Source organism: Larus michahellis, chromosome 6, assembly GCF_964199755.1.
Source record: "Larus michahellis chromosome 6, bLarMic1.1, whole genome shotgun sequence".
Taxonomy (NCBI): Eukaryota; Metazoa; Chordata; class Aves; order Charadriiformes; family Laridae; genus Larus; species Larus michahellis.
The window spans coordinates 759,062-779,068 of record NC_133901.1 but is presented as its reverse complement, the minus strand read 5'-3'; the positions used below and the strand labels follow the sequence as shown (position 1 = coordinate 779,068).

General features: G+C 43.6%; 1 protein-coding gene across 11 annotated transcripts in view; it reads right to left on the bottom strand.

The window, feature by feature from the left end:
* The window catches only part of MCF2L2 (MCF.2 cell line derived transforming sequence-like 2), a 178,246-nt gene that overhangs the window by 101,440 nt on the left and 56,799 nt on the right, over positions 1-20,007 (bottom strand). For 7 of the 11 annotated variants that reach the window (XM_074591573.1, XM_074591574.1, XM_074591570.1 and 4 more), the window contains 10 exons: positions 18,999-19,089; positions 17,615-17,734; positions 12,199-12,315; positions 8,847-8,996; positions 7,687-7,811; positions 6,015-6,129; positions 4,762-4,881; positions 3,201-3,392; positions 2,195-2,386; positions 1,616-1,793 (listed from right to left, as the gene is read on the bottom strand). In XM_074591573.1, the coding sequence (XP_074447674.1) occupies positions 1,616-1,793; positions 2,195-2,386; positions 3,201-3,392; positions 4,762-4,881; positions 6,015-6,129; positions 7,687-7,811; positions 8,847-8,996; positions 12,199-12,315; positions 17,615-17,734; positions 18,999-19,089 (1,400 nt within the window). The remainder of the gene's footprint in view (positions 1-1,615; positions 1,794-2,194; positions 2,387-3,200; positions 3,393-4,761; positions 4,882-6,014; positions 6,130-7,686; positions 7,812-8,846; positions 8,997-12,198; positions 12,316-17,614; positions 17,735-18,998; positions 19,090-20,007) is intronic. The other 4 variants (XM_074591577.1, XM_074591572.1, XM_074591571.1 and 1 more) reach the window with 1 other exon arrangement.

Sequence of the window (20,007 nt, the reverse complement as noted above, 5' to 3'; positions counted from 1 at the left end):
TGATGTTCTGTGAAAGAGCTGATAGTATAGGACTGGCTGTATGAACAAGAATGAAAACCTAAAGCATTGTCATTTATATACTAGTGACTATTTTTTAAGGTTCTCCCTATACCAAAAGTTAAGTTAAAAACATCTGCAAGTGCTCTAAAATGACAAGAAAGAAGTTCAAGAAACACAAACCCAGAGACTGCATGCACGAACAGGAACGCAGGACCAGCCTTTAGGCTGAAGACGGGGTTTCACAATAGGTGAAAGCCATGCTGAAACTGTACTGCCACTGACAAGGACTAACCACCGCTGACCTATCGACCCCGTAACCCCATTTTCCTGCAACTTCTCTTTGCTGAAGCACTAGTGGCCACGCAGTGAACAATCAATCTGATCAACTTCAAAGTTAGCGCTGCTTTGAGAAGGTGATTGCGTATATGGTCTCCAGAGCTCCCTACATTTTTCTAACACATGCAATGGAAAACTAACTACTACATTGCCGCAGTCAGTTCATTGAGTTGTCCAGGTAAATCGCAACTCACACAGCTAACTGACTACCAACAAGAGGGGAAGGCATTGCGGGAGGATGCGGGCAGCAGAGCAGAACCTCTTCAAAGGCACCGCGGTGTCACCTTGCCTTAAGCCAATAGTGACGCTGAAGCTTGAGGCAGCAACCGTGTGTTCAGAACACAGCTAACGTGGTTTGGGGAAAAAGTACAGATGTCAAACCGGCACGGTAACTGGAAGATGATGATCTTCCTTGGTGAGAAAGGATGAGTGTTGGGAATCAGAGAAGAACAACAGGGACATTTGTGTGACCTTGTGACAGTATGCCTAGAAAGCAAAGTTTATTGTATGCTGTCCATGTAAATTAGTCCTTTCAAGGCTTTTTGCTAAAGGTTCTCTCTTTAAAAAGTCCTAAGGTTCCATTTTTTAGTTTCTTATAACTATCTCTGCTGAAAAGGCACAGCTTCTTCCTGCCACCACACACCGGGTAGCTGGTCTCCAAGAAGCACTGTCTCAAATTAGCTCTGGCCAGGTTCTTCTCCACAGAACATGTCTATCTTGGCTAAAGGCACACGCTAACCTCAAATCAGGAACTTCCCCTAATGTCCAACTTTTTTAATTAGTGGAGGACAACACTAGAAAGTGAATAAACAGTTCTGTAGAGGGAAAAAGCAAAAATTGCACAAATGAGTCAGTGTCGCTGATGAATCCTTAACCTTTGCGAGTATCTGATTGAAACTTGAGGGACTGTGACCCTTTAAAGCCAAACATCACATTACAGTATGTGCAGTGTAAAAGAGGGTCTCACACTTACTTTGCACACCTGTAGGGGCTAGCCTGGTTTGGGTTTTCAAGAATTAGCAATATAAGACATGCTGAGAAACAGCATAGAAACGTACCCAGTAGATTAGGCCTAGGGAGAGAAGCCTGATATTTTTTTTTTATTCCCCCTTGTTTGTATGTTTGCAGTGACAGCTACTTCACGTTCATTTTTAACAGCTGGGCTGAGAAGGCTGACGCTGAACAGCAAATGCAAGTTTTCATTCTGATAATAAAAATTAAACATGACCGCGTGGACAAAACATTGGTGTGTATCTGAAAGCAGCTGTTCAAGGCCTACCTACTCCTGCTGGTCTGGTAATCTTTGGTGATGCTCGCTTTGGGGAAGATTCAGGATGTGGGGCAACAGGTTGTACTGGCCGGGTCTGTTTGGCTGCCAGCTTCTTCAGGCTTACTTGCCTCTTGTCAAACATTTCTTGTACATCTTCTAGTTTTTGTAGAATTCTTTGGGCATTGGCCTACGTGAAGAAAAGGCAAACAACAAGCGGTTGTCAGTGCTGGACTGAGCAGCTTAAGAAAGGACTTGTGTTACCCGCTCAGACTAGAGCTGAAGATCGCACGGTGCTGCAGTGTAACGCAACCCAGCCCGTGCACTCCGCACAGAGCTGTTTCACCGAGCAGCACACGGTGACTCATGCAGTCTTTCTCGCACTGCTCTGGAGAAAATCACAAGTGTGTTCCATGACTACTCATTTGAGTGAAACACGTGTCCCCAAGTGCTCCCCTCTGTGCCCTTGTGGTGTACAGAAAGAAGTGTATTTGATCAGACTCAAATAAATAGCCCAGTATGCTCGCTTGTACAAGGCGATTGGTAATTTTGAAGTTCTAAGTGAGTGCACGCACATCTGAGGGGTTTTACCTTTATTTCGGGGGTCAGGATCATGTCAAACTGATTGTAGAACTCCTTCGGGTTAGAGAGCTGGTGTTCCTTGGCTGTTACCAGGAATTTTTCAATTTCAACGAGTGCAGTTTCAGCTCCCTCTTGTGACTGGCACTTGTCCACAGCTTGGGAAGCCAAGAGGTAGATTCCAGCTTCGCACCATTGGCTTGCCTTTAAAGAAAAATGGGTAAAAAAGACTCCGTCATCACTGACAGTCCATGTCGTGAAGTGTTGCTTCTACTCCATGAAATACAGATTTGCCCTAAGATGTCACTACAGAGAATGAAAGTTACTTCGTAGCACCCAACAGCTCCTGGCCACAAGTCACCCCACCTAGATACGCAGAACAACAGCGAGTTCAACTCAGCTCTCATGGGCTAGATGGTCCAGTAACACGTGAAATAAAAATGTTCTAAGCAAAGAGGAGAAGTGTTACTGTGGTTGCTGCAAATCAAATCTGTCAGCTCTACTACGTCATTTTGGTGTTCAGTCACACAATTATCCAAAAACTGAAACAAATATTTGAACCATACCAAAATTCCCCAAAAGTTCTTAGGCCTGTAAAACTCAGTTAAAAATACTCCAAAGCAGGTTTTTACCATAAAGTTTTGGTAATTCCTGTTTCAGATGAGGCTGGAATAGCATGCAGACATTGTCAAAGCATTTAGCTTGCTATTCTAGCAGAGAAAGCGAAACAACCAAATAAGCAGTAAACTGTTCATTTTTAGGCACTGGAATACATTTGGTTCTCATTTCAAATTTAGGTCTTGCTCAATTTTTTCTTAGTTTCGTTTCCTACTTTTCATCATTTTAAGACCATAATTATGGGAAGTTACTGCTCCAATTTTTATAGCAACAGTTTCTGAATGAAATGGAGAAAAAAGGAATAACTACTTTTTCTCTTCATCCAAATTACCTGAGCTTATAAAAACATTCATTTTCAGTAGAACCTTTCCAGGACTGTTATCTGAGAAGGTTCACTCACCTTATCTAACTGCTTATGCAGCTCAAGAGACTTTCCCAAAATATCATACTTTTTCTTGGTCTCATTGGTGAAATCATCACAAATACGCCTGAGTTCAACACACTTTGGTCTAATGGAGTCAACTGCGTAATGGTTGTTTTGGATGAGCTGTTCTCCATGGAGAGCTAAAGACTGGGCCTTCTCCAACGGTTCCTGTGAAATTAATGAGAAAAAAATCCAAAGTTAGGTCTTAAAAATGACACACGTAATACAGACAATCCATCTCTGTAATCCCTGCTGTAGCCTGAAGGTAAAGGTTTGGGATATTAATCTACCTGATATGTCTTACTTTGTGAAGTAAGTTTTGACCATGTCTTACAGCGAAGACCAACTTTGTTGTCAGTGAGTATATTGAAACACAAGAGGTTCCGTCTAAACATCAGGAAACACTTTTTTTACTGTGAGGGCAACCAAACACTGGAACAGGTTGCCCAGAGAGGCTGTGGAGTCTCCATCCTTGAAGACATTCTAAAGCTATCTGGAGAACCTGCCCTCCTGGGCAACCTGCTCTCAGTAGCATTGAGCGGTATCATTGAGAGCGCTCAAGCTCTCTGCTTGAGCGGGGTCGTTGAACAAGATGACCTCCAGAGGTCCCTTCCATCCTTAATCATTCTGTGGTAACTGTGATTCTGTGAGCGCATGCCGCCTTCTTGCTCACATACTGGGGACATTCATTATGCAAGGTTTTTTCCCTGCAAAGTTCACAATGTTCAAAAACCCTATTATTTTTTTCACTCGCTAATTGCCAGGTTTATAACACTTTAGTTTATTTTTGATTCCAAGACAGATTTTGGAAAACTCTTCAGATCCTACTGACCAAGTACAATTCATAAGCTTAGTCACAATAGGATGAAGGTAGAGGTGGCTAACAGGAATAGAGCACACGTCAATACATTATGCAATGTGGACAGTGGAAGGAAAACGTATGTTACTATAACTTTTATTCCTTTCGGCTTCTGCAGAAGAGCTGTGCAAAGATCACAACGTTTCTACTCTTAATCCTATTCTTAAAAAAAGATGAACGTCAGCTTTTCCATTTGTTCATGTGCATCGTCCTCTGATTCAACTTACTTGTATGCTCAATGCTTTCTAATAATGCCAAAAGTGATGTTTATCACAGCTGGCCAGCCGATGGAATTACAAAGTCCAAATGTCTGGAAAAGAAAGGTGTTTACTGGAAGGTATGGGCATTCCTCAAACTGCCATGAGTCTGAATAGAATGGTCTTAAAAGTTACCTGGCCAAGGTAACCTGTTAAGCATTCCGAGCTTCTCAGATTCCAAAGGTGGACCTAACCTTTCCTGGTTTGAAATACTGATTTTTTGAACTGGATTGTAGCTTCCCAAGTAATTAACTGGAACTACTGGGTCTGAACAACCCTGACTTCTGGGAATTAGGATCTGAGTTTTGCAATTTAAAATAATGACTCATGAGAAGAGAGTAAGCACGCTGTAAGGACAGTGACAGAGAAGTGTCTAGAAGATCACTTCCGTAGCAGCTAGAATATTATATTGCGTGCAAACCTGTCCTTTCTCTTCCAGTTGTTTCTGTTCCCTAAGGAGGTGCTCCACTCGAGTCACGCTGTCTCCAATGTCAGCAAAGCCTGCCTGCCCTTCCATGAGATTATCCAATGCCAGTTTCACCTAAAATACAACAAACAAAACCATAAAGCAAACAAACAAACAATAACAAAAAATCCCACCCCAAGCCCCATCACAAGATACTCATAAAATTAGAACAAACTTATGGCTTCTAAACATTTGCCTACATCTTTTAGAAGAGTCTGCATCTCAAGTTTAGTCTTTCAGCTCATTCCAAAATGGAAAAGCCAAGGAATAAAGCAACAATCAACTATTCTTCAAAGAGTTGCCCTGCTTCTCACTATTTATTTAGGTGCACACAGTCTCAAAGATTTGTAGCTCCAGAGTCTATATTACTGCAGGGTCTGTATTACTCCAGCCTGTGGGCTGACAGATGGCCTTTCTGAACTGCGTTCCGTTGACTCTGATGGGATTGGCAACTTACCGTCCCAGAAGCAGCGATGTTTGGTAACATCACACATAAATGCAAAATGATTTATCGCAAAGAATGTGTTTCACAACAGCCTAACAGGCTGGCACTTTCCTCACTGTGCCTTATTCAAATGTTGTAAGATATAGATAGGGCAACGAAGCTGGTGAAGGGCCTGGAGAATCAATCTGATGAGGAGCGATTGAAGGAGCTGGGACTGTTTAGTTTGAGGAAGAGGAGGCTGAGGGGAGACCTCATCACTCTCTACAACTACTTGAAAGGACACTGTAGAGAGGTTGGTGCTGGTCTCTTCTCACAGGTAATTAGCGATAGAACAAGAGGGAATGGCGTCAACCTGCAGCAGGGTAGGTTTAGGCTGGACATTAGGAAAAAATTCTTCCCAAAAAGAGTGGTCAGACACTGGAATAGGCTGCCCAGGGAGGTGGTGGAGTCACCATCCCTGGATGTGTTTAAGACTCGTTTAGATGTGGGGTTGGGGGATGTGGTGTAGGGGAGAACTTTGTAGAGTGGGGTTGGTGTTGGACTCGCTGATCCCAAGGGTCTTTTCCAACCTAAATGATTCTATGAGTCTATTCTATGTTATCTGATAGCTGTCGAGAATTTAATTTTTTAATATCTCTTTCCTATTTTATAAGGAAGGGCTTCTCTCCCAGCCTCCTTTTTGGATTGTCAGTACACTCTACGTATGGGTAAAATTTGACCTTATTTACCAGAGAAGGCTAGACAGAACAGACAAATGAAATACCTCTCTAAAATCATGTTCAAAGTGTCGAAGCTGCAGGCATTGTTCTAGTTTGAGGTGATGCTTGGTCCAAAATTGATCAAAAGCCTTTTCTGTTTCATCCAACTGAGCCAACAACCTGTTAAGAAGTTACAAGGAAAAGAACATACTTATTTCCCATAGTTCATTTCTTTCAAGTTACAGCAATTGATGGCAGAAAGCAGAGTAGGGAGATGGTAGGGAGCCCACACCCATGTATGAAGGCTCTGTGTCAACTTTCCCTTAAACGAAAGAGAATGGACTTTGCAGTGGGACAGGCAGGAGTGTGACTGACGAGTGACAACTACACCGTGGCAGTTGCTGTCCTGCCTCCTGACCTGCCCCAGGAACACAGAGCTGTTCCATGTGCTGGCAAAGACAGCTGTGTCTCCCCAGCTTCCACCCCATTCCTCACAGATAATTCACCCCAGGCTAATGCAGACTGAATGTGATGCAATTATTATCTTGAGGAATGTTTAAAGCACAACTCGACAACTTGTTTATTTTCTTCACCCATCAGAAATAGAAAAGGACTGAATCACTTTTCCCAGTCCATTAAAAACAATAGATTAAAAGTTCATAATGCCTCTCGTAGACATTGTATCTCATCGTGTAAATGACAAAACATTCATTTGCAAAGAAATTATTATCAAGGTGTGATGCATCTGGAGTAAAATGTCTGACACCAGACTAGTGAGTCATCCTCACAGTCTCTCAATGGTCTGTTAATTATGTTACAAAGTAGAACGGTTTAAACAGGAAAAAAAAGTGAAAAGAAAGTCTTCCCTGAATATCCCATATTTCAGCAGATGGGCACTCTTTGGGCAGGCAGGGGACCAGGCCTGATCTCCTACAAGTCCAGCGAGTGCTGGAATCATCAAGTTATTGGGGCAAACACCAACAGCTCCCTCCTATTCCTCTCAGAAAAAAAAAAAAAGTTCTGTTTTCAATCTATCCCTGAAAAACATGTTTTTAATCAAAGCTAGTTGTTGAATTCAAGATGAATTCGCAAATTCCTTTGGGATGACTGTTTAAAGGATTTTAAGGTATTCAGTGAAAAATATCAGCTCAGCTTTACTTTTGGCAGCTTTGTTCCCAGTGAATGCAGACACGCTGAAACACTGGCATGACATTTCTCTTTCTACCGCGTCACGTGGCACGGCAGAAACTTCTACACGGTGACTAAATGCTTTATGGTAATAATTAGCATTGTGGGAAGGAAAAGGGGTTTCTCTCTCTCTCTGCAGCTGTGAAGGGGTATGTTTCAGAGGACCATCGTCATCTGTCCCTCCCCCAGGGTTTCCACAGCCACGCACAAGCACATACCCTCTCATCCACATGGATTCAGATGCCACACATAAAAGCTTGGAGAACGCATGCGTTTTGGGGAAGGTAAGTCCCACATTAAATCTTCACCAGGTAGTTAGTGGTCCAACCAAAAATTACCAGGAAATTCAGGACTTAATTAAACTGTCAAGGCAAGTTCAAACAAGTAACTTCCTCAAAGCTACTCTCTTCTCTGAATTACATGTTTGATAAACCCTGAAAAGCTGAACCAGTGGGAATTTATAACCTGCATATTCAAATCATTTAAACTACACTTGCGCTTCTTAGGAATAAAGGAGTGACTTGCACAAGGTAATCTAGCTTCACTGACCTTTCCACTGTTGCCACATTTTCCAGTTCATCTGGACTGAGCTTGCTGTTGGCGCTTCGGGTGACTGGCTCCCTAATGCATGTCAGCAGGGTGGCCCCCTGCTTCACAGCTAGTTTCAGCTCATCCTGAGGGAAAAAAAACAAGCCAAACAAGTTGTGTGTACTTATTCTAACACTCACATCTCTAAGACGGACAACATAGTAATGCTAAAGGAGTATCCTGTCAGAGGTATTAAATACTTGGAACAAAATATAAATGCTTACCAAAGACAGTATGTCTTTCTAGAAAGGCAAAGACTAAATCCATTCACTTTGAATACAGATATATTTCTGAGAAAAGGAGTAGTATATAACTCCTGAGCGGATTGCATTTCTGACAGGGCAATTTGCAGAATAAAGTATTCTACCACAAACTGACTGTGCGCTGCAGTTCATTCAGTGAGCTGGGGGACTGTGCCGAGAACTTGCACTTCTTACTGGAATTTCCTGAAACAACGCCGTGGCATGCTGAGCCACAGCACGTCAGCTGCCAAGGAGTCATCCACAGAAGGTGGTGTCTTCCCAGCATGAAAGATGAGCAGTGAAAAGGACAGTGAGGCTCAAACATTACCATGTCAGCTGAGGAGTCCCCACATCACTGCACACTTCTTGCATAAAACTTGTTCTTTTGCTAATATAGCTTAAGTACGATTTTTTTTCTCTTGTGTTTAACCTAAGGCGCTTCTTGACAGCAGTAATGTTTTCTCCTGAGTATTACTCTGCAAAGCTAAACTTGCCCCAACTTTTTTTTTAAAAAACAAGATGATAGTCATCATCTAGTTAGATCACTCTCTCTGTTCCTGGATTATCCTCACAGATGTTCTCTACATCTGCTCCAGTGTGAGTTCAACCTTTGTGATGAACTCTGCATCAGGAGCCCATGATATTCCAGATGTGATCCCATCATACGCTCTCATGCAGGAGAAGAGACATTTCCCTGTTCTATCATTCCTGAAGCTGTAGTAAGTCCTTTTTCATAGTTGAATCGAATGGACCTCCTGAATCCAGGTTTCTCTCCTCTTCAGTAGTTTCCACACAATGGACTCCCAAATGATGGCAGAAGCTTTGTTAAATCAGAAACCATACATTGTGTTGATGGAGCTGTCATGAGATAACATTCACCTTCAGCTTGCTGTGGTGGTCGGTGTGTGCGGAGAGGAGCTCCTCCGTGCACTGCACGTCGTTGGGAAGTTCAGTCTCTGCGAGGTCTGTTCCAAAGGTCTGTAGCATCTGTGCTGTTGTTTTTACTGTCATCGCAAAGTTTTCAATAGCCTGGAAAAGCAAGAGCACAAAGTCACAGACTGGTTATTTCCCCTTAGCCCTTTAACAATGCTTAGCCCTTCAGGCTCTGCGCTGCAAGTATTACACGCCTGTAAAGCTGGCCATGTTTGCCCTTTCTTGGGTGCATATGCTACAAGTTGCAAATTAAATCCTGTGTCACAAGTGATCTTTTCACAGGCCTACGAGTATTATCATCTCCATGAACCAGCTGGGGAACTCCCAGAGCTTAACAGAGACAATGACACCACAGAGGACATTAGCTTCAAAGCCAGGACTGGAACTTCAGATCCTCTGCCCATTCTTGCTGGGAAATTCTCCTGTGTTTAAAGTTTTAATTAAGGCTTTATTTAAGTTGAGGAGACTCTGAAAGTATATAAGGCAAAGCCTTTTAACATTTATATTTATACAGCATTGCTCACTCAGCAGCAACCTGTCTTCCCCCTGTCCCCCTGACTTCCGAAGATGTGCATCTCCCTCCTGTCTGTCTGTACTAGATGCATCCCAATCACTCCCTCCCACCTGTTCACACTGGTACACAACTACAAGAACGACTTACTGCAAACACAGTTAAATTGCATAAATTCATTGGAGCATTGCTGTTTCTTTATCACTTGTATGCACCAACACAAAACTTGTCAGAAATTTGGGGTTTTACTGAAGAAAGGGGAAGTGAGGGAGGTGTAGAAAGAATGCTGCCTTTTCAGAGCGGAATATATTGTTCAGACTTGTGAGATGCGATTAAAGCCTTTGTAGCTAGTAACTGCATGGCATGTTTCTTCACGGTCATGCAACAATTTCTTTAGGGACTGTATTGTGCTCTATAGCTCTTTATTCTTTACGCTTGTTGATCTAGACCAGCCGATGGTTTGAGTCAGTCAACAGCACCCGGGGAGCTCTCGCACCCAGTCGGGCACTACGTAGTTGTCGCAAGTTGCATTCCTTTCTCCAGCAACGATGGGAATTCCTCATTTGCAACCACGACAGTTAAAACCATACTGTGTGCTCAGCGAAAAACAAACTGGAGGTTGATCATCCTTCAAATGGTGCAGAGACAAATTACATTCCACATACATGATCGGAAGCATGGCCCAGATGAGGCAATGCTGGCAGGGTTCATAGCTGCCTTCCCTTTTTTCCCCTAAATTCATGCCTGCTTTCAACCTAAGCAGCACAGACCCACACACGCTCTGGCTCGGTGCTTAGCAGCTGTAGCCTGCTGTTCTCAGCACTGAATTCACTGCATTAAAGTTGTCTGAAACGTCACACTTCTGACGGCAACACGGATAGAGCCATCCACAACCAAAGGCCATTCAGTAAAACCCACAAGTGTACCGTGGGCAAGAAAGCTCCTGGGCTCCTAGCCATTCGAGACCAGAAAGCAGAAACAAAGAACAATGCAGTGACATTGCTGTGTCACTGCCAGTTTAAAGCTGTTTCAGAAAAAAAGCTCTGGCAGGACAAGATACGAGAACACTAGGAGAAGCAGAAAGGGTGAGACATGATCTCGGCACGCCTGAAAGTCGGGCTGTTTCAAGGTGCCGTGGAGGCCACCACTTCCCCGATGACAACCTCTTACCCAGCACACCCTTGGCTGACTGCACCACGCTCCATGAGCTTATCAGCGTTTCACTTCACAGCACACTTGGCCCCAGCTTCTCCTCTGTGTGTGAGCAAGAACTTGTTTCATACAACTAAGTTACATCTGTGGGGTTTTTTTTTCAAGTCTCTGTCCTTGGTAAAAGTTTTCCAAACCAATTTAAAGAAAAGATCTGAGGATTACAGAGCCACAACCACCTCAAACCTTGGCTCACTTTTATTTGCATATTTCACCAACTATATATCGATGCTTTATGTAAATTCCTGTCATTAATAAGCAGTACAGCCCTTCCTGTGCTTCTTTTTACTTTGCTTCCTCATTTTTTCAAGCCTTTAGTTGTTTGAAAGCTCATATAGATGATTCCTTCAGACTCGGCCCTCCTGCAAGGAGACTTTTATGTTTTTGATACTTTTAACGTATAAACCTGTTCATCTATCTCAATCCCAACCTCGCTGTAGCCAACACAGCTATAAATGTAGCAAACCAGCATTAGAGGAAATTCAGATTGTGTGTTTGCATAGTTAGAAGCCTGAAACATTTGGTGGTTCTCAAGGAGAGTAAAGTTTTATTTCATACAGACAGTAAAGCACAGAAAATCATAGCAGGAAAGGGACAAAAGTGATTTGACTCAACAAAGCTACCTCAGAACAGCTCTCTTCCCGAGCGTTAGACCTAACTGCAGGTTAGCAACAGACTCAAGGCCCGGGCTGCTCGGAACACTGCAAAACACTGGGGCTCCTTAGATGCAAGCTCCAAAACACCAGTCTTGCAAGTAGACCCGCAAAGAAAGATGCAAACATTGCATACAGTCTCCGCAAAATGCATTTGTTTCCCAGGATCAGGGCCCAGCTTCGCCTGGAGAGGATCAGACAATATTTTGGCTGCGGATGTGCCAGAGTCTGGGGTCTCGTTTTTGTAACCAGTCACCTTTTCTAGGCGCCATAATTGTTTACATTATTTTGAACATCCACTGAGATGCATTAACCAACCCAAAAAGGGAACAAACAAACCTGTAACAAGTTTCCTCAAAGGCAACAGAATAAAAAGTCTTTCTGCCTTCCTACAATTATTAACCGCTCTTTGGTTGTTCAAAGTAAGACCCAGCTGGAGCGCATGTTTACACAGCACAGAAATGAAAACACAGAAAAACAAAATCTAGTGTCTTGAATATTTTTCGTCTCCTAAAAACATGGACATAATTAATCACTAAAGTGAGAATCCTGACCTTTGATTCAGTAAAGTGCTAAAGCGTATGTTCCACTTCAACCAAGAGCTGAAGGCCTATGAGTCTCATCAATTATTCAAAAGCTGAGAATGTGCCAAAGGGCCTTGCTGAGTAAAAATACTATGACACTGTTAGGCCCTAGCCAGGTCAACAGTGAGATAATACAGATTACTACTATTACTACTTCTATTGCAAACTTTTGGGGAATTTACCTTTCTCCGTTTAAGTCATGGATTTCCTCTTTCCATGAATCCCTAGCAGAATGTGTAGGCTGAAATGCAGCTGAAGAATTACTACTTAACGGTTGCTCTACATTCATCATCTGGACCGTTCTGGGTGTAGACACGTGGAAGAACGACACCAACACTCACCGTTCGGTGATGTATCCACTGACTGTGGCCATACTCCAGGGTTCCTCCCAGCTCCCGCGTCAGCTGACTTTTGTCGATATAGCCATGCAGATCAGAGACGGAATTTAACATGATGATCTGAAACGAATCCAAGCACAACGGACTGAGAGAAATAGCGAGCCCTTTCAGTCGTTGCTCCTAGGATCTGGGTTTGCCTTAAACATATAGACTGAACTGCAGCTCCACCACCAGCAGCAAGTTCTCGTTATGTATTTGTTCACACAATGGCCACAGTTTATTTCCACTGGGTTTCACCTTCTCAACATGTACGTGGCCATTCTTGAACTAACCATAGTCTGACCTCACCTTGCTCCTTGCTAAGCTGAGGACGCGGTCATTTTACATGTGCATCAAGAGCAAAAGTATGGTATTTATAGTGTTCACACAAACTTCCATTACGTAATTTCTATATTTTCTAGATAACTTTCACAGAGAAATGGAGAAGTAGGCAGGTTAAACAGCTTCCTCGACACTAACCACTTGATCCAGGGAACTGCTGAAATGAGACCACTGAGAATAAGTTTTTCCTTTCAGTTGCATCATTTTTATGGCACTGTACGTCCACCGAGTTCACTGGCATTATTCTGTTTTAAACCATGATGAAAGAGAAAGGAGGGACAAACCCAAATCCATTTTCTTATTTTAAAGAGTCTCCTTACCACTAGGCCTGCTAAATGAAAGCAAAAGATTTGCACAGAGCTTCAGGTAAGCGGTATTACCTTTTGGTTAGCACTGGAAATCTGGCAACACAAGCAGTCGCACAAATAATACACACGTGTTCAATTATGCCTTGTCATTCTAAGAGCTAGAAAACACACCATGATTTGAGCAACAGAAAAACAAGATGTTGAGCACAAATGACTGGAAATGTTAAGCCTTAGACTTTAATATATGTCAGATGTATTACTTCACTCTGCTGTTTAAAGAAAGGATAACTGGCTATGCCTGTCAGCAGGCTCCAAGGAAGCACGGTAAATACACTTGCGCTGTGCACAATGAGAGGAGCACAGAGGTATGGAGGCAAGCGGATGCATGTTCTAGGCTGATAGCACTTTAAGGAAAGTCTTGAGAACAAACCTGAACAGGTTTTTAGCTGATCTTTGTTACAGAATCATTCTAGAATAATTTAGGTTGGCAGGAGCCTCACGTCTCTAGTCCAGCTTTCTCAAAGGCGGGTCAGCTGTGAGATCAAACCAGGTTGCTCGGGGCTTTATCCGCCCGGGTCTTAAAAACCTCCAAGGACTGAGTCTGTACAGCCTCTCTAGGCAGTCTGGTCCACTGCCCGATCCTCTCTGTGGTGATAAAGTTTTTCCTTATATCAAGTCAGAACTGCCCCTGTTTCACTTTATGTCAGTTATCTCCTGTCCTACAGAGCATGCAGAACCTGGCTGAGAGCTCTTAGTAACCTGCATGGAGGGACTGGAAAACTGCTGCTGTGTCACACTAACTGTCCCAAGCCTTCCCTTCTCCAGGCTAAACAAGCCCAGTTGCCTCAGCATCTCCTTACGGAGCACATGCTCCAAGCCCCGACCTTCCTGATGGCTCTCTGTTGAGCTCACTCCAGATTGATATTTTTCTTGTCTTGGGGGAACCAAAACTGGACAGGGTATTGTCAGTGCAATCCAATGAGAGCCAAGCAACGGGGGATAATCGCTTGTCTCGCTCTGCTGGCTGTGCTCCTGTTAACGCTGTTGCTGTTGAGGCAGGATGCTGATGGCTCCCGCTGCTGCCAGTGCACACTGCTGGCTCACGCACACCTTGCTGTCTACCAAGTTCCCAGGTCCTTTCCAGCAGAGCTGCTCCCCAGACAGTCAGGCTGTGTTGTCACCAGCACAACACCGTTGTGCTGCTGGGAGGGAAGAACACGGGTTCTTCCTTCTGGAAGGAAGGTCTTCCCAGTTGCGGGACTTTGCATTTGTCCCTTCTGTATTTGATAATATGCTGGCCAGGCCATTCCTTGAGTTTACGTTCCAGTGTATCAACTGCTCCTGCCAATTTCGGGTCACCTGCAAACTTGATGACAGCACACCCTCTTGCCTCTTCTGGGTCGTTAGAGAAGTTGTTAAACAGGGCAGGTCCCAGCAGATATCACTACACCACTCCACTTGATGCCCTCCTCCAGGTAGACTATGACTCATTAACCATTACCCTCTGAGCCCAATTATGCAACTAGTTTTTAAAACCATCTAGTTGTCTACCCATCCAGACTTTAACATCCTCGCTTGGATACAAGAATATTGTGGGAGACACATCTGGTCCCATGGATCTATGTGGGTTAGATATTCTCAAGCAGTCCTTGACTCAATTCTTTTTAACTTACAGCCATTCTCCTTGAATCCTGATTCTAAACACAGAGAGCAGGAGACCTTGTTGGTGAAGAAACTGAAGGAAAGAAAGCACAGAGTACCTCAGCCAAAGCTAAAGGGAAAGCTATTCCCTGAATGTGTTACCAAACACTGTTTGTTATAGTCAGAGCCAGAAAACTCAAAAACTAGATCATCTTGGAGCAGCCTCAGACTGGAATGTGAAGTCTATGCACTACTTCTGAATGGCAAATCACCTCTGAGAAAGTAAGCCTCGACTGCTTCGTAGCTATTCCCCATCAGAGAAGTCGCTGACAAGTTGGACATTTCTTGATATTCCAAACTTCCCTGAAACTACAGAGGAACCCTGTCATGCCTTTTTTTTTTTTTTTTTATAAGGAAACCTGATACACTCAGCATGAGCCACAAAGAAAATTGATTAACATTGCCAGCTATGGTGCTACCCGACAGGGCACGAGCCTTCACCCACAGGCATCTCTGCAGGAGAAAGCCTAGGAGCAATCCAACATCCATCTAAGAAACCAGCCTTACAGAGCATCAGCACCTCCCGTACCTCTGGCCAGGCTGACGACAGCCACGTTCAGTACGATGAGAACACGAGAGCGCAGCAGTTTAGAAGAGGAGGGTCTGCATAAGCAGGTCAGCACGGAACACAGAGCTGCAGTGGGGTTGCTTCATGATGGCTTAGGCCATCTGAAAGAAGTTGCAGTCTACAAAGGTCAAAGAAGTGCCTGCTACAAACAGATTATTCATCCTTTTGTGTAGGATGTGAAGATGCTTGAATTCCCAGATTTTATCTCAGATGAACCCTGGTATATTTCCAATATTTCTTTGTCTTGCTCCAGGTAATGAGATTTAATCAAATAACTATCCCAATAGAGATTTACCTCAGGAGGGTTTATTAACTACACTTGTATATCAGTAAGTCATGAAATCCTGCATTTCCTTATGGTGTCTTGTTTATTATTTCAGCCTCTATTTCCTGCTCCTGTTTGATCATCTGGCCTCTACTCAATTCAGTGTTGATTTAACCCAGCAAATCTATTTTACTGAACGTATTTGCAGTCTGATACTCAGATAAAGTGTTAAACAAACATGTCCTTAACAAATGCACACCACATTCCTGAAGCCCCTTTTGAACGCTCATGTCCTGTCCCTGACTCGCGTGTAGTTGTGATAGGCCACGGCCCAGTTATATTAACGTTGTCATAGTGCCAAACACACAACTTGAACCATCAACCTGCAAACAATTTAAAGGATGATGTTGGTATTAAAGATAGGTACTGACACCTAATTCCTTAAGTAAGGATCTCTCCCATGGGACAAGACCTCTCTAGCCCTGTTCTCGTGCTTGGCTCGTAGGATGCAATTTTCAACAGGGACAAATAGATGTTTGCACTCAGTAACCTACCCGTTCCGAAATTGGGCTACGCAGGGGCATGCCCAGATGATCTTTTAAGGATGGGCTGCAAACACAGCTGAAAGGCCCCTCCAGAGAGCATGGCAGACCCCAGGAACTTCGGAGACCTTTAGCGCAACCCTAAGCAACTTACAGGAACACAGGTGGCAGCCTATACATCAACAGGCCAGGCTGGCTGCAGGTGTCTGCACGGGAGGCAGGCAGATCTAGCAGCAAGCACACCGTGTGCTTAGCTTCTGTAAGACTGCTCTCTAGGAGCTCTGTGGACAAACCCAAGATGGCTCAAAATTTGAATGTCCAAGATGACCCCAAAAGAAACTCATGTCTTGATTTTTCCTGCCTGTAAAAAAGGTAAGTTACTATTTAATACTTAATGCAGTGCTTGACCCCTGCCTAGAATTAACGTCCCTTCCAACTTTGATGGTTTCAAGTTGGATTTGAAATGCAGCACTGGCATCAAATGCATTGCTAAAAGGATAGAAGATGCTGAATTGCTAGAAAATGCTAGTCCTTGATGAAGTTGTCTTTTCCCGGGTTGCAGTCACTGGTACAACAGTTGCTATGGTAACAGATTGAGGCTTATTAAATACAGGAACATCCATTTTTCAAGGTGAAATAAAATTAAGAGATTTTGTTTTGTAATCAAACATACATTTTTACATCAATTTTGCATTTTAAAAGCCACCCGTGCCAAATTACAGTCAATGTTACAATTTAATCCACAATAACAAAATGAATATTCATGGTTCCTTTTCTGTAGGCATTGTAATAAATGGGCTGCTCTCACTTCAGTGTCTTAAACACCTGAACTTCAAACGTAGGTATTGACACAACTAGAATTCGTTGGAGGAGAGCCACGGGTCTTTTGCCAAACAATCACATGAAATCACTCCAGTAAAGTCATTGTGGAACACAGTATGAGTCTGTTCCAGGACGAAATACCATTAATCATCATCATTCAAGTTTATTTATAAAACAATTTGAAACCACATGCAAACCATGTAGCTAGGAACAGTTCTCATAGAATATTCTAAAACTTAAACTCTTTCAGGATTGATAACCTGCTTCAAATCACATTCTCATGAACCCACAGCATATGCCAAGGGCATATAAAAGGAAGTAAAAACCAAACTTTGAATCTTGAGGGCATAGGGATCACTAAAGGCATTCAGAATAGGCAGTGCTACGCAAGCACTGAAGGGGGGCGCTGTCAGATTGTCAGCAGCGCCACAGACAATACATGAAATAGTGCAGAATTCAGCCCGAGCCTTTCACTGCTCTGTAGTCCTAAATACTTATGTTTGTCACTTGACAGAGAAGACCTACCTCTGCCTACACCAGGGGAACAGCTTCACTGAGTTAAGATGTCAATACTTAAAAACCAAGTCACATTTTGCAGCTACACTGACCTTCCACATGGGAACATGTCCATTAAATACTGTGAAGCATCCGCTGGAAATGAACTCTTTGGCATTACTATTACATACACCATACAAACCCAGATCAAGTCCCCAGTCGCCATTTGCAACCACATTTCAGTTATTAGGTGTCAGCAATTTCTCATAACCCAATAACTGCAGACATGGAGCATGGAGATAAAGAAAACACATGGACAAAAAAAATGCATGCTTACCGGTACCTTCATTTTAAAGTCATCTCGATAGAGTTTAATGCCAATGTCAGCGATTGTCCTTTGGATAAAGCGGGAGGGTCGCAGGACAAACACCAGCTGCAGGTTTCCTGGGAACGCTCCCTGCGAGAAATAGAGAACCATTAGAAGCACAACTCTGCCTCTCAGGAAGGCCAAGGGAAGTTTCAGCCAAGCCTTTCGTAAAGGGGGCAAAGCAGGCAGGACTTACTGGACCTTGCTCAGTCCAGCTGCTAATAGTATCAGCTGGTCTATTCAGCATGTGCCCACTGTCACAATCTCCGAAGCCAACAGAAAGACCGGCCCATGGATTTTACTGCATTGCTTTCTGATACAGACTGCTTTCATTGCTCGCTTATACATTGCTTTCTGATTGCTCGCTTGTACATTGCTTTCTGATATGGATTTAGCACAGAACTCTTAAAGTTTCTGCAGTAGAGCCTTCCTCCCCCAGATTTGAACCACACCGTAGGTTTTCCCATTTTTTAAGGCTGCAGCCACTAGGGGGCAAAACTGGCTACCCACGCTGGACTTGGGGAAAGAAGCTGGTGGCACGGATGAATTCCCGGGGCTGACCTACCTTCCCCCTCTGAAAAGGATTTTTCATGTTTTTAGCCTCACATATTTTTCCCCACCTCAGGCACGCAGCACGTTCATCAGACACGGCCCTGTCTGCAACACCCAGCCTACATCTCTCACGCACTCCTCTGAGCTCATCGAGCATAAAAAAAGAACAATTTCTAGAAGAGGGCAGCTAAAAAGAACCGAGAATGAAAAGCAATTCTGCCTAAATTCCTTGAAAGAACTTAAAGTCGCCTTGGCCATCCCTCCATCCTACACCTCTGTGTATAAGGGCTTGCTCCTCACACAGCACGTGTTCCTGGTAATAAATCTATAAAACCAGCTGCTTTTATTAGCACTGAAAAATCAGTGCTTAGCTCTGACTTTCGTAAGTGAGCTATAATAAACTATTAAGAGCTTCTGACAGAGCTCACTTACTACCACGCAAACACAAGTCCCTTGGGATCTGTTTCTTTCATAAACAGGCCACGTCATCGCTGCTCAGTGCGCAGAAGGGTACCTCTGCTCTACCCTTCCAGGAACCAACTTCAAATTACTAGGCTTTATATTGCAGTCAACCCAGCAAATAAGAAATTTGCCATAATTCAGCAGTAAACAAGGCTGTGTGATTTGTTACTGCAGCTTCCTCCCTCTCTTATTTAACACTCGTGAGCTTCAGGGCAGGGGGAATCTGCATCCACAGCCAGAAAATGGGAGCTAAAAATGAGGACGTGAGACTATGCTGTGCCGAAGGTTCAGCAGATAACTTTAATTTCTAGAAGATAAATAACAAAAAGCAAGCACTTACTGCTATCCGTGTCAGGGATGCCTTGACCGCGCTCCATTTGTCCCGTCGTCTGTCTATGATGATGATGAATCCGATGCTGGCAGCCTCCAGACTGCAAAACAGATGAAATAAGTGTGCTGGGTTACACAGAGATACTCCCGTTCCAAGGAAGCGTACTGCAGCAAAACACAGCCTCTGTCAGATTACCCTCTGAGCCCATTATGAAAATGCAACGTACAGGGGAAAGAATGAATATTTGGCAGAAATTCACATGAAAACGAAAGGCGGCAAATTTTCTCTTTCCAGCGTAAGGCTAGCAGCTTACGCAAAACATGAGTATTTTATCTTCTAAACCTCTCAGCTGCTATGCTATCCTGCTGCCAAATCTAGGTGATAGGAATAGTTCAGCATCACGAATTACACTGTGCTGCACTGAAGGCAAAAACCTCAGATCTTGTTTTCTCTGCAAAATAATGCAAGTTATTAGACACCCTGCTTTAGTCTTCATTCTCCAGGTATGCTGACATCTGACAAGGCACTTGGCTCCACGGAGTCAGCATCTCCCCGCTGTCCCCACCGTGCCTGTGTACACAATGCCCCAGCAATTCTGGTAGACAAAGCAGGAATTGAAGAGTTTTATCGTGCCAACCACAAACTGGTTCTAGGGTTGCAAGCCATTCAAAAGTATCCTTTTAACATATTGGCTAGAATAACAGGTCCTGTTCCTTCTCAGTACTTTTCAAGGAGGATCTATGAGGCACTGATTCGATGCTCCATCCCATCTACGTAGACATCATAAACACCCCATCCCCTCTCTCTCAAAAAAATCCCACTGTGGCGTGCAGGGCTTCAGTGGGACTGCTCGACTCTCTGCCCTCCCAGAGCGCTCACAGGGGGACAGAAGTCCTTGGAAGCCAAGAGGCACGCACTGAGAAAAATCTTCAGAAAATTCATTATAGCAGGACGGCCCAGTCGTCTCCAGGCAAACCAGAGGCAGGCAGAAAGAGTATAAACGTTGTCAGAACCTAAG